Source organism: Hetaerina americana, unplaced genomic scaffold (genome assembly GCF_022747635.1).
Source record: "Hetaerina americana unplaced genomic scaffold, ioHetAmer1.1.p SCAF_14, whole genome shotgun sequence".
NCBI classification, from domain to species: domain Eukaryota; kingdom Metazoa; phylum Arthropoda; class Insecta; order Odonata; family Calopterygidae; genus Hetaerina; species Hetaerina americana.
The window spans coordinates 4,065,440-4,080,933 of NW_027286514.1; the positions used below are offsets into that span (position 1 = coordinate 4,065,440).

A 15,494-nucleotide genomic window follows, 5' to 3' on the forward strand; every position below is an offset into this window, starting at 1 on the left:
GAGAAATTTTACTTTTAAGTTAGACTTTATATCAAATATTTCTCTAGGGTTTTAGCTTGCACATAGTTTAAAATTACTCGCCTACTTGTCGCCGCACGTAAACATCCAATTATTGGGATAATGGGTGGGTAATTGGAGATTTTATCATTCAGGAAACAGAGCTATCATTTATTTTCGAAAATTTCGGTTTTTCGCACTTGACGTATTCTATTGTTTCGTTACGAATCGTATGAAGGAATAAGGGTTTAATGAACAACGCTGTGTAAGGCAGTAAGTTTTTTTTCGAAATGCTTGCCCACCAACAGAGCATGCCGATAAAACTGTTCCCTTTATGCCAACGATATAACTGAACAATTTGTTTTCATTCAGTAGTCAAAGACACCCTAATAACGTTGTGTTTATGGTGACTTCAAAACCAGCTTTTTCTAAAATAATGTGACCCTTTGAAATAAGTTCAATTCAGATATAAAGTAACTAGGCCTAGTTCCCGAATTCTTGATTCATACGGAAGGTGAGGCGGAGGATATTAAAGACGTATTACAGGCCCAGATTTAAACTATTGTTTTTTACTCGCGAGATTTTATCTCAAGGCATGTATAGGCCAAAGAGGATAACTAGTATTAGTAAGGTACGTATATATTTGTTCGATATCTCCCATAAATTTTGAATGGCCCCATCTTTATATCATTGTTCCCTCATGATTAGAATATATCCTATTCTTGAATATTCTGGCGTTTAAGTATCTTTTTTCTTGTGATTACAACAGTTCGAGTGCATGGTCGTAATGAAGTTTATCTTTGTAGATGAATTTGATTATTAACGCATGGCTGGTGACTTGTAACCCCCGCTTCATGTAATGAAAATTACGTGATCTCTGTCCTTTAATTCTGAATTGATTATTTCCCCACAATTACATTTCTTAAGAATATTCAATACATTGCGCATCCGCCCGCTCGTGAACGCATGGGGGGTGGTCACGACGGAGTGCATTGTCCGAGCGGCTATCTCTCCGTATATTCCCGCATCTAGCGTCCCCCTGCTCGTGGGGTGCAATGGCCGACCTCGCGAAGTAGCAGCGGAGGACGACCGGGGGCCCACCGGCAATCGGCCAATGCCTCCCTCCTGGGTCTCTCCGGCGGCCCCAGGCTTTAAGACTCCTCGGGGACAAAAGGTCCTAAATCCAATCTCCTGGTCCAGCTAATCCGTCATCGCCTTCAGTGGCTGTGAATAACCCTACCCCAAACCTCTTCCCAAACCCCTCCATGCCATGATCTCCCAATCCCTCGGTAAATTGGTATATGAGATTAAGGGAGCGAAAAGATCGGCAACCCCTATCGTAACCCCAGGCAGCCGTTACCGAGCTCCATTATAAGATCATTTAATCAACCACACAAGTCAATTTAATGATTATATTAATTGGTAGGATTAAAGTTTTGGTCTTACCACGATACCATAAGCAGCACACACACCATATTTCATTCCACATACCCAGAGATTGAACTTCAGGGGGGAAGTAGACATAGAAGGAAAAATGTTCACTCTAAAAAGCAGTAAGCACCAGATACTGCAATCGATACTGTGTTTAATATGAAACAATAATATGATAGCACTAATTATATACAGTATGGCCACAAGAGTTGACGCCATCGCTGAGGAAAATAAATGGCATCATTAAGGGTAGAAGAAGAAAAAATAAAATAATTAGTACAGGAAAATAAAGCATTCAATCCAGAGGAGATGTCTAGTGACAGCCAGCAGCTCAAGCTTAAGGATTGGGAAGCCCTTATTAAAAACAAATAATTAGGGCGCGCTACTCTATGACATTGGGGCATAGTAGCTGCAGGAGGGAAAGAAGATTGGAAGAATTGGAAATGTGGTGCTCTGCAGGAGAATGAAGAAAATCAAATTAACTCAAAGGAAATAACTAACTGAGTCTTGTTACAAAGTGTGGGACGAAAGAGACCCATAACGAATGCGGCGAAAAGAAAAAGGGAGAACCTTGTTGGAAATATTCTCAGACCCAAAGGCTTCATTGTGACATTCATGGAGGGGAAAGTGAACCGGGGAGCTAAAATACCTGTACGTCCCGAGTATGGCGCTCAACCCGAAATGCAACCCGCGTCCCAAATACAGTCCAATTACAGCTAATTTGATTGGGAATCTCGTGTGAACGCGATTATCTATTTTTCTAATGTGCATGGATTTCCTCGGAATTACATCCTCATTAATCAAATTTTAATTACCAAACCACAAGAATAATATATTTAAAGATGGGGTAAAATTGGTGCTTACGACAGTTTAATGAGATTGTTAGAGTTCTGTGCACCACATACCTAAGTACAGTTGATGCGTACTTAGGTAAATGATTTTAATAATTAAATTCACCACTTCTTCAATGCATAAAATTTTCATTTTTCTGGTCCCTTGCTGAACCATTACCGGCATTGACCCTTATTGCGTCATCAATATTTGTTTTTATCCACCCAAACATTGGGCTCTCAGTCTTCACTCTTGGTGATGTTAGTGCACATAAAATTGAAGATAAGCTTTCCTCAAATTGTTTCCCAGAATTGGGGAATTTCCATTTCATTTTTTTCGAGGCGATACCGTTGTTGTTACCTGCTGCCAGTTATCTGCATGGTGCGGGAGCCAATTGGAAGTGATCGGAGACAAGCCCAATTATCGGAGTGAGGATTCCACTCAAGCTCAGCGTCCCAAGAGAAATTATTCTGGGCAACCGGTTAAACCATTTATTGAAAAGTTATGCTTGAAGGTCTGATGGTATCCAGTAACTCGCACTTGACCCATTCAATAGCTCTGTTTTAGTGATTCGTTTACCGAAAGAAACTTCAGAGGATCAATCATTACCAAGGAAGAGTTACGAAAACATGAAGTGATGATTACTAGCTGGCGGTAATAAAGAGGTAGGAAATATGTCTACTTTGTGATATCTGTCTTCCCTACGTTGGGTGGGAAATGAATGAACGGACGCGTGAATAAAAATGCATCCGAGAAAATTGAATAATCCCACTCCAGCCTTCCCGACCACATTTATCTTAGGCAAAGATAAATTTAAGGGCGGTGTGTCGTGTTTACATTGAAAATATTTTCCAATCCCATTGTGGTGTCCTAGCGTTTAATTTTTCTCATTCCCAACCGAAGGGACGTTAGCCAATATCGGCATTATCTCAATATATATGATGGCGCAAATACAAATTTATTTTTGGAAATACTACTAAATATGGTAATACTTTTGCAAATACTAATCGGGTGTTAATCAGGGGAGTATTGCAAAGTAAGTGGCTATTCATGCTACAGGATCGGCCAAACATTATCACGCGAATGACAAGTGTAATCGAGTTACTAAAACAAAGGAAAACTTGGCTTAATTTCATGAATATTCTTTTATGTTTACAAGAAGTTTGACCAGAAGTAAAGGGACCTGATCTATCTTCCAACATTATTGCAAAAAATATCATTTAATTTATATAAATTTTTGAGTACAAAAGTTTATCCTACTTCCTTTTTTCATGTAATTTAATATTTTCTATTGTTAAATGGAAGCTAGAAAATAAATTTATTTTTATTTATTCAGTATTAGTCCGAAAACAGCACATTTTGTCCTTTACATCAAACTTTTAACAACGATAACAATGGTCACATTTACAAACACCCAAGCCCTAGATGGAGGGAAAACTCACCCAGGCGGGAATCGAACCCGCGACCCTTGGAATGGCCACCGGGGTCGGTAGGGTAATTATTCTTATTCAATTTCTATTTAGTGACTACATACATGCTCCAAAACTTCAACATCACTATTAAGATGCATCCTCTTTCCAGTTGTTTTACTATTAGGATGGCCTTGGAAATAAAAGGGATGTACGAGTACAGACCGAGAAGCCTACTCTAATCGATGAACTAGTGTTCAGCGAGAGAAATTTAGTTGACTACAAAACTCCAACGAATGCGTTTTGACCGTGAGATAGGGTGCCTTCTTGTTGCACATTGACCTAAAAAATTACGTTGTTGACCTTCGATTAATATCAAAATGATGAAATTGGAGCTCTCTCTTGGCCTGTATGTGTAACTTTGTAGCCGAGGATGACGCCAATTTCTTAAAACTAGTTGTGCTGAATAAAACATTTAGTGGAAAGATACATTGGTGTTTTTTACCTAAGTGACAATGTATTTCTACAAAGTTAAGCCTGAGAAAATCAAATAAAATTCAGTATGTTTATCCCATTCTCTAACTCACTTTTAATTCAACTTCAAACTACCCTTCTCCACTTATGCTATTACTTCTCTTACCATTTCACTTAATTTTCACTTCAAGTGTTTTTTTCAGAAGACTACTGCACACCACTCATTGAATCCAAAACTCTCTACATTCTCCAAAGTAGTATTTCCACTATCAGTAAAGATAAGCCTTCAAATGCTTCTTTCAAAATTATATTGAACAGCCTAGTATGAGTTCTATTTATCAGTTTAATTTAAATTTTAGCTCATTAAGATGTTATGATATAAAGCACTTTCCATAATATTAAACAACCAGAGAGAGATAAATCCGTATTAAATAAGAGTTACGCCAAAACCCATCGTGTCGAGATGAAAATCCTCCGTCTCTAGAAGCAGCTAAGTGCAAGAGTAAGTGACGGTAATTATATTTTGTTTTAAAAGGTACTTGAGTTTTTTTTATCTGAAACCACTACAAGCAAAAACACTTATATGGCACACCTTCCACCCCGAAGATCCCGTTTCTACCCTCTTTTCAAAAGCGCAGACAGCATCTTTCTTCACTTTCCAAATTGAATTCACTCCTCAAATAAAATAAAACACAGCTCAACTCCTTGCGCTATTTTAGTTATTTTTCCAGTCAAAATAAAAAAAACATCCTCCCCCTCCGTTTCCCATCCCTTGACTATCTTCCATCACTCTCCCCCACCCTTGCACGCACACACCAACCCGCCCTTTGAAACATTCCCAAACCCCGCCCACTCCCCTCTTGTAACCCACTAAAACTGCCCCTCTCGCCCCCCCCTCATCGTCCAAGCCCCCCTAACGTGCCTAACTAAGACCTCTCTCTCTCCCCACTCATGTTTCCACTCTCCTCCCGCCCTCCGGCATCCCAATCCGAAAGCGCAACGCAACTAAGTTAGCGTCCATTTTGAACGGCAACTAATGAAGAGGTTAGTCACACGGGAGGTCGGGAGAAGTCGGGGAAAAGGAAGAGGAGATGCGGAAGTTCGGGGGTGAAATTCAAGGAAGGAGGGTAAGCTGAGGATGAGCAGTAAGGTTAATTGTATGCAAGCATGTGAATACACGTGCGTACACCTACATACGCATATTATAAATTTGGTGACCTAAGTGGCGGCTCTCACCCCGAAACCAGGGGACGAAAGCTCGATTCTCTCGTGTATGAAAAACCCACCTTGAAGGTTTTCGTGGCTCATATGAGACAAATAAATAATATTTGAGCGCACACATACGTTATTTAATATTTAGTATGGAAAATAATACAAGTAAATATTAGCGTGAAACACAAGATCGTTTCGCGACTTCCTCCTCGGCGGAAGAAGACTGATGCGAGGAAAAGTAGGCAAAAGGTACTGTTTCACTTACAAGCGTATACATTTAGTTTGTGTGTCCACGCACATATTATTTATTCATCTTAAATGAGTACATATAAATATTGTATAAAATTTATTTTCGAATGAAAATAAATAGAGAAAACGTAACTAAAATATGGACAGAGGTTTGCAAGAATGGAATGATAAACTAGATTTATGGAGGTGGTATGGCAAAACGCGCTCTGATGAAATGAATGCAGTGAAAACATTGAGGAAAGAGCAGGGGAAGCAGCGACGGTTTCGAATGAAAAAGAAAAGAGGAGGAGGGACTAAAGCAGAATCGGATCCACACATTTTTGGTCCAGAAGTGCGCTCAACATTTTGAAAAAGACCTTTAATTTCGAATTTTAAATGTTCAGAAATGCATAATCCTGATGCGGATTAATTACTAACAAAACTTTGCGATAAAGCACGGTCGTATTTTCGGAGTTTTTAATTAAGGGCATTATAATCTAATAAATAAAATAATAAAATCTTCAAATCTGCATAATGTGATGGAGTGACAAATATTTCGCCGTCGCGATTTCCAAATCCCGCGCTTCAGGGAGTCCATAGAGTAGCCCTCCACCCTTTTCATATGATTGATATAAATGGGATGCGAGAATACAGGAAAAAATAATCAACGGCGATGGCAGAAATAAGATATAACCAGTGGAAATTTTCGTAGATCAAATGACAATGATCAGGTCGAATCGTGCAAAAGATAGTACAAGGGTAGAAAATTCCACAATACCCCCTAATGAAGAAGAGGTTTTACATGTATTGACCTGCATAATCGCAGCTTGCCTCATTCATGACCAGAAGTCATAGATTATTTCACACCAACGTAGGCCGGTTTCATTTACGCGTGAATTTATGACGATGTAAATGCCGACGCCTAAGGAAATATCGACAATTGGGGTAGCAGAGCATATGAGAGAACTACGTGTGCATAATTTTAATACCCTTAAATTTCCATTTGGAGTTTAATTTTAATTTCATTTTCACAAAACATGGGAATTTTTTTCTTTCCTCGCTTCTTCATGCACATAAATAAATAAAAATGTATACACTTTTTTTTCATTCCAAGGATGTAAGTTTTGGAAGCGGATATTCCTAATTTCTCACATGATTTAACAAGTCTATAAAAACGAAATTCAAGTTATATCACAAAAAAGAGAAACTAAAGTATTTTGAGAAAAATTAGACAAGTAATTAGAAAAAGGGAAAAAAAGAAACAGAATGACATGCTACAGGAGGGTCAAAGAGAAACTAAAGGAGCAAGCCACGAATACGAGACATGGCACTAGACGGCCGTTGATTACTTGATATATGTTACATATAAGAGAATCTGGAATAAATATGAAAATTGATAGCGGAAAAAGCTTTAAGAAAGTTCTCTAAAAGAATTTCAGGGTCAAACTTTGTGAAATATTGAAATTTTCATGGTACTGTGAATAAATGCTTCTGGAAATAAACCAATGACAAGGAAACAATGCGAATAATTGAACGTTGAACTAGTATGTGAAGAGTCAATTTCGATCATCAAAGTAGAATACAACGTAACTTGATATTTTAACGAATCATTCCTTAAAGTAACTAGTCCCATATGACGTTATTTGTTGAAGGCACATCTCGAATACACATTAAAAAGTGGATAATTATTCAAAATGTTTCCTTATCTCTTGATAAATGTGTGTTTCTTATTTTCTACTGATCATTCATTTATATTCCAATATATGTCATGTGGAAATCTATTTAAATTCATTACTTCGTTATTAATATATGTTCGTTATATTGTATATTTTATATACTAAAATCAATGGATACATATTTTGAAACCAGATGTAGATCTTTAAATCCACCAAATGCTTGTGGGGAAACAACCAATTTGTAATCAATTGAAAGATATGTGCATGGAGACGCATATACATGCTACGGTCAATCCATCCTGATCTCTTACTTTTTTAACGAAAAGGCAAACTGCATCCTCTGTTGCCGTTGTACTAAATCTCATAGTTTCCTTTACGTAAAGAGCATGTTCCTTTTAACTAATTTAATATTGAATTTCCTATTTTCTTAAACCACGAACAATGTAGCTTGAAATATATAAAAATATACTAATCATTATTTCCATTTTTCGTTTTATGTCCTATTTATTTTTCATATTTGCTTTTCCCTGGCAAAGAATAGGAAATCACATTTCCTTTAATTTTCTCAAAAGTTTATGAACATTCAATATTTCAATGACGTGGAAGAAGCAACTGATGTTATTTTTTTAAATACATATAGTACTATAACAATCAGAATTTTGGTTACATTATTATAAACATAAATATACTGATTAGTTTTTTCAATCTCTAGAAAGAGATTAATGCATCGGAGAAAAAATACTTCACGATTATCTCAAATGGCAGTGTATCCGAATCATTTTACAAATTATGAGTACAGCTGAGCGGTCCCAAAAGTTATTGAAGCATTTCTTTTACAGGATGGGATGAGGGCGACAGAAACGCTAAGGCTGCTGAAACGTTTCTGAAATAAGAAAATGCGAGTCAAGTTTTAGGGATGAAGGCGTGTGAGAAATAATTTCAAAGAACTGTTTGCTTTTATGGGTTTATATAGGTGCATTTAATTTCCCTGTCCTGGTTCCGATGCTAGAAACCATATGCCTAAGGATTTATCGAGATGAATCACACTTGAATAGTTATCGGCGGATCGTAAAATTAGCTAATTTATTATGTCCAAATATTTGATTAAGCGCTTTGACTGTGTGGACATTTGCAAGATACATGCTAAATGTTATAAGCAATGGAATCAGTTAGAAATTAAGGAATGATATTTTATATGACACGATTGCTTCACTTGTTGAAAGAAAACAATTCATGGGACTCGCTCAGCGAAAATTAAGTCCATTGAATAGACCACAACATTTTGTAATAAATACTATCAACTGCAGCGTCTTCTTTAATTTCAACTGCGGTGCAATATCTTTAGCTATCGCTTATTTTTTGGGTGAAAAATTCCATACGAGAAAAAAATTATTTTCGCAAGTAACTTTAATTATTCCTTCAATGATTTGAAATAACTTGAGATTATAGGGTACTTATGAACTGTGTTTTAATTAAAATTGAATGTTTAACTACAATGGGTTGCGACAGCATAAGTTCTGAATTGGATCGTATTTCAATTCAGCTATTTACGCTGCCGTACGGTGCACAAAAGGTAAAATGTTTAACGTATTCATAAACTGCTATTTCTTGGTGAGTATAAATACAGGTTTTACAGTACCTTTTTATTTAACATTTAATTCTTGATAAATATACGATTTAAAATTGGCTAAGTTATAGTAATAGACAATTGAAAACCCTTGATAAATATTTGGAGAATTTCCTTATTCTGTTGATAAGACTGAGTAACTTCAATTGCAGAATTGGTTTCCTCAGCCCAGAGCGTTGACTATACTTCTGAAAATTTAAATTAAAAATTAATTAGTTTGTAGAAAACTTACCACCGCAGGCAGGGTTGAAAACTATGTTTTCTCATTATATTAAACTTGGAATTAAAGTAGAATATGCAAGTTCCAATTCCGGTCCTTCCGGATATGTTTCACTTTCCCAGTGCAAAGAAGGCTTGCGGAATTATTTTTCGCTTAAGGAGAGAGACGACTATATTAAAACAGTTTCCTTGAGAAGGCTTTCTGCCGGCGAATCAAGGGAATAAAGTCGTGGGAAACCGTAAAACTTTTAAAAATATGAATTTGCCGTGTTAAAACTTGGCTGACTGAGTGTAATAAGTTAGTCGTCTGTTGAAGACGACGGATATGGAAAAACATCACTGAACTCTACACAAAAATTTCTCTTTTACTTTAAGTACATTGGTATTTAAACTGTGTTGCTAGAATTAGTATCTACATTCACCTTAAGGTGCGCGTGCATTTAATAACATTTAATGCATTAGTTCTGTTACCTTAAATTTATGTTGGAAAAGGTTCTCTTATTTTTAAGTAGATATGCGGATGGTTTGTCCTTTTAATCATTTTTAAATACTTTGTGCAATGATGTCTGGGATGTAACAGTTTTGGATATTCAGTTCGTTGAAGAAAAAATCCTGTGTTTGTGCATTGGGGCTTTACTGACTGGCTTATCACTTTACTCCCAGTCGTGAGGATAAAATTTCCCAGTGAATCGTTTCGCTGTCGGTGAATTTGGCCTTTTTTCCTATGCTAGGAGGAATGTTCATGCCATATCAGTTTTGAACCCGCAAAATCTAACGAAAATGTCTAGGTCTTATAATGAGAATTGATGTATGTGGCATGAAAATGAAATAAGCTTGCATTCGTTGACTAAGTCGGTGCGTTTATCAACCAGGGGAGTGCAACTTGGGTTTCATTACTATATCTGCTTTTAGAAACTTCATCTCATCTCTCCTATTGCAGGTTTCATGGGTCAGGCGTCGTGACTGGCATATATTAACCTCCGGGCTGTTCACCTACACCAACGATGAACGGTTTCAAGTCATGCACTCGGAAGGATCGGATGATTGGACGCTTCAAATTAAATACGTCCAGAAGAGAGACAACGGGACATACGAATGTCAGGTAAGAAATGATTCAAGTGATGCTATTTTTCGTGAAAAGTTATTTTGTTTATATCTGATCACATTTAAGGGCTCAAGTATCTAATTCACCTAGCCCACAAGGTCCGTTTTGGACTGGTCCGGCGATTTTTTACCATTAAGTATTTCGAAGTCTTCCTCTTTTTTTTACAATAAGTTTTATTTTCACCTTATCATCAGTATATAATAATATGTATGCATTTAAAATGTAAGAGGTTACATTGGAATGCATATATCTATTTTCAAAATTAATTTGAGATTATATCAATCAAACTTTTGCAGACGTGATTTTTTCCAGTTGCTATATCAACGAAGAAACAGGCATGTTTTTAAAATCCAACAGTGTCCTCTTAAGTGCCAAATTATGAGTTTCAATTCTCTTATCCGACTTTGTATGAAAATTCATAGAAATAAAATTCGCAGATCCGGTTTTTGTGCCAGGTGTCAAATGACGTATGAAGACTGGTGCTTGGCACCGGTGTGTTGAAAGTGTTTCTTTCTCTTTACCCCCAGTTTTTTTTATATTTCCATTGTCAGAAAAGTGATTTAAAAACTTCATTGATTTAGAAAATTGTCAAAATATATTTATTGACTGCTTTTGACATTGACAAAAGGTTTCAGAGAGCTGGTAGGTAATCAGTCATTAGTTAAGGAGCATTGTTGTGTTTATTTATTTATTTTTTTTATTTATTTATTTGGGATACATTGCTGTTAGGCGATAAGCCGGGTGGCAATGACATGATATAACAAACAGTAGTCATTCTTAAAACATATCACAGTGTCATTAAATAGTCGCCATTAAATAGTGTCATTTAACAATCCCATCATGTATACCTTTTGCATTCACGCCTAAATGATTTAATGCTTTTGGGTAAGGGCTTAAAGAGTTCATCAGGCAGCTGGTTCCACTCTTTGATTCCCAATTATTTATATTCGTGTGAATTTATTTATTTGAATATATGCTCTCCAATTTGAGATGAAAACATGAATTCCACTAGAATCCACATTCAGAGTAGTTGTAATTATTTTTGAACGATATTAAGGATAATGCATTTTATGCACTTATATAAATAATTTATAATAGCTATTAATCAATTGCATCAAAAATTTATTTTGTACAAAACATCTGATCATGAGTTTCGATTAAAGAATGACAAATTGGGAATTGACTAACATGAATTGCCTCAGGATTGTAGAATGTTTTACATTTTAACGCCTATATCAGGGCTTTACAAACTTCACTGGCGCGTTTATGAAATCATGAGAATGAGGCCTTCGTTTCAAGATGACTAATTAAATATTTTTCGAAAACAAAAGAAATAATAGATTGAAAACCCCCATTTACCGTCACGACGTAGACACAAAGCACTGAGGATCATTAAGCCCTTGGAAAGGAAAGATGATTAATTAAGGCCTCCTACCAAATAAGCACTTAAGTATCAATAGTCCGCTCATAGCCTTTCAAATCGTGGGACCATATGGTCATGATTTAAAGAAATATCACGCTAATAAATTAAAGGTGTACAATTCAGAATGAAATAACTATCTATATGTAAGGCTAGGGTAAATTCCTCGATAAATTTGCATATGATGTGACCAAAGTAACAAAGGGACAAAGAAGCTTTGTTCGTTGCCCGCGGTCAATGTTTTGAAGGAATTCATTATTTGGATCTCTATCTACATAAGTATGCAACCCTTCAGTTCTAGCGATAGTGCATCAAATTCTTAAGACAATGGACTAAGTGAGTGCGTTTTAACCTCTTTTTATTGAAGTAACCGAGAGGAATTCAAATAATTTTTCTCAATTTTATAATTTAGGCATCCATATGCGTATAATATTATCCGTTAACTCTTTTTATTTCTTAATAAATCCAAGCGAATTCCCTTGTAAAAAGGTTTGATTGCGTCTTCTGTAGAAATTGCTCTCGATTCATTCAATGAAGCTACGTGAAAATCATTATATTCATAATGACAACATTAATTATCTAAAATATATGAAGATATCCATTTACCTCAAGCAATTTATATAAGTCATTTTGAATCATGTTAATTTGTTCTTATAATTATGAAATACATGGGGATTAAATGCATTTCATACTCTGGGGTAATGTTGCTCGTTTCTCAGCGTTATAGTCCGGCATATTCAAACAGTTTTCGAAAATCCTCGTTTTAATTGACGCTTACCGGTAATTCATGCATCAAATAACCTTATAACCAGGAAATGATGCAATCGCATTCCCCTTACCCCCCCCCCTTTTTCCGAACATTGTAGCCTCAAGATGAGGGGCTGTATTTGAATAATATTATACTTGGAAGCCATTAGCAAAGAAGATTGAACATGAATTTTAACTGCAGAATCAATCAGAAACGCTATCACAAATACTTAATTTACGACAGAATATGAAGATAATTATTCAAATGCGTTTAATAAAGTTAGAAAAATAAAACTTTTTTACTATAAGTAAAATAATTCATGATATATATTTATGATATATGTGAACCCAAAAGTCAGTTTGGTGGTAGTTGATGATTCAATTCACCCAGTACTAAGCTCGGCGACGTGCGAGATTCACACATCAAGGTATGCGGGCCAGTGCCCTTCCCCGTGCCAGTTATGACTTCCCAGAAAGACCTGGTACCCGAAAAATTAAATAGTTTGGATGGAACCGATGGTGCTCCGGAATCGAACCCGGGAACCCGGTCAGGGGATCAACGCTCTACCTCTAGACCACCACGACCAACCTTATCATATATATATATATATAAATAAATAAATAAATATATATATATATATATTTATATATATATATATATATATATATATAAATATATATATATATAAATATATATATATATATAAATAAATAAATATATATATACATATACATATATATATATATATATATATATATATATATATATATATATATATATATATATATATATATATATATATATATATATATATATATATACATATATATAGGCACACATATGTGTATGTGTATACATTTTTTTTGCTAATAACTGAAATATGACCCTAAAAATCACTTATAGTGGGCGTTGAGTTTAGGGCCCACGAAGCGGCCCCATCAGTACGGAATAAACATATATGTATACACGGAGAACTCTCTTCCACGCGTTGTGGAGATGGTAGCCTTCACCTTTGTTGATGTTCTCCGGGTTTTTGGCGATCTCAATTGCTTCTCTAATTAATCGTCGGTAATATCTACTCTCCTTTGCTATTACGTTGGCTTTTTGGAATGAGATCTCGTGACCGGAAACGGGCCAATCAGCGAGAAGCCACTAGGTGGGACCACCTAAGGGTGGCAAAAATCCGAGTCCCTCATCTTCGACCTGGAGACGCCGAATGCAACTTCGGCGAAACTGTTGTCAGCATCAAACAACGACGCGGTGAAACCCGATAATGCAGAATCCTTCAAATCACCGCCACGAAAACCTACGTAGCCATATACCGTAAAAGAGGAACACAGGATAATCAATTATGAAAAAGTTAGCATCTTCATTACGTTGGCATAAACTAGTCTCGGCGTCAGCGGGGAAGGGAGAGAGAGCGTTCCCTCGTCGACAATGTTGCTCGACCCATTTGATGGAATTACAACTCCATTTTCCTCGACAACCTCGCGTTGGATTGATAAAGAACGAGAATTCGTTATTTTGTCGGCGGAAAGGAGAGCTCCATGGGGGACGAATTTGCCAATAGTCGTCACGAGGTGAATAACGGATTTTCACTCCTCGCTCTGGGGAAGAGACATTTCCTCCGCGCTTTTTCACATTTCTTCTCTTCTTTATCGTCTTTTTCTCTGATTTTTGTGAATGGTTTCACCTTTCTTCTTACTCTTTTTCTTTGCATTATTTCATTGATAACAATATAGACATCATATAACAAAGTCCTATACGAATCCTTCCTTGTATTTTATTTTCCTAATTAAAAAACACCTGTTTCAAGGACGGCTTTGAATCCAATAGCTGTTTATTTTGCCAGTGTCTGTTCCTTTGATTCGATTACTGCCATATACTGTCAATCGAATTATTATAAAATCCGTATTATTTAATTTCAAGTTTTGTTTCTAGAATTAATGATGACATTTGGAAAAAAACTTTGACATTGTGAACGAATGAAATTTTTCATATCATCCTGACTACCTGACTGACAGTTAATATAACATATAATGCTGCATTTCTTGAAACACGTTATAGGCATTAATATCATAATTGAAATTTTATTTTTATTAGATCTTCACCTTTCCCATAGGATACAATTGTGTCGTATTGGAAGAGCTTGTGCGTGAGATGATACTTGGAGTCGAGAAAGAGTTAGGAATCATATTTCCTCCTTTTAGGATCACCTATGCCCGATAGGTGGAAGAGTGGGAGCCAGACGAAAGATGGCCCCCGCAGCGTCTTTTGTTAAGTGAATGGTTGCCAAGGCGTTCAGTTGAGCTACCATTGAGTGATGGTGCCGATAAAAAAATTGAAAACATATAGAAGAAAATGGGAAAGCATTTCAATTATTCATTCCAAGCCTGCCATGATGGAAAAAAAGAGAAAATAAGTCGTAGTAACTACGGGCTTTGACCCAATGGGCAGCGTGTCGTGCTCAGAAGCTGGTGAGTCAAGGCTTCCGCGTTCCTAATTTTAGGAACCTCTTGCCAAACTACAGCGACTGTAGCAGCACAGAAGAAACGGTAGAAACGAATTAGTTAGGATAGGTAGGTATAAAATTTAGGGCGAAGTTGAGGACGATAAAATGAGAACATATAAAATGGGAGATTGAGAGAAAAAATATAGATATTTTAGGTTGGTGCGATGTAGATGGAATGATAACGGTTATAACTGGGGTGATGTTATATAAAGAAATATACAGGAGGTATAACGGATGTTACCCGAGCGATAGTTATATGGTAAATATTGAAGCGAAAAATATATAGCGAGGATTGGCATTCGTATTTCATCGAGAATATGAACAATCGGTTCCAGGAAAATTTACCATTACCATCTTCCAGGAAAATTTACCATCTTGACGTTTCACTGCACCTTTAAAAATGTTTTATCCCTATGACGGAAAAAAATTGAAGATATCCTAGGGAAGGGAAACACATTAGGCTATTAGCGTAATGCAGAAGGGCAAGCATTCCAGGCGATAAAGTATAATGTTAGATTTGCAATAGGTGTTCCTTGTTTATCTATCACAATCACTACAGTATTATAGTAATGATTAAATAACATGCATTATTGTTAGCCATAATC

At 36.2% G+C, this 15,494-nt stretch overlaps 1 protein-coding gene across 1 annotated transcript in view; it reads left to right on the forward strand.

The window, feature by feature from the left end:
* Positions 1-15,494, forward strand: part of LOC139686389 (igLON family member 5-like) — a 534,172-nt gene that overhangs the window by 256,007 nt on the left and 262,671 nt on the right. Inside the window, exon 5 of the mRNA XM_071583582.1 lies at positions 10,045-10,206. Coding sequence (XP_071439683.1) covers positions 10,045-10,206 — 162 coding nt within the window. The remainder of the gene's footprint in view (positions 1-10,044; positions 10,207-15,494) is intronic.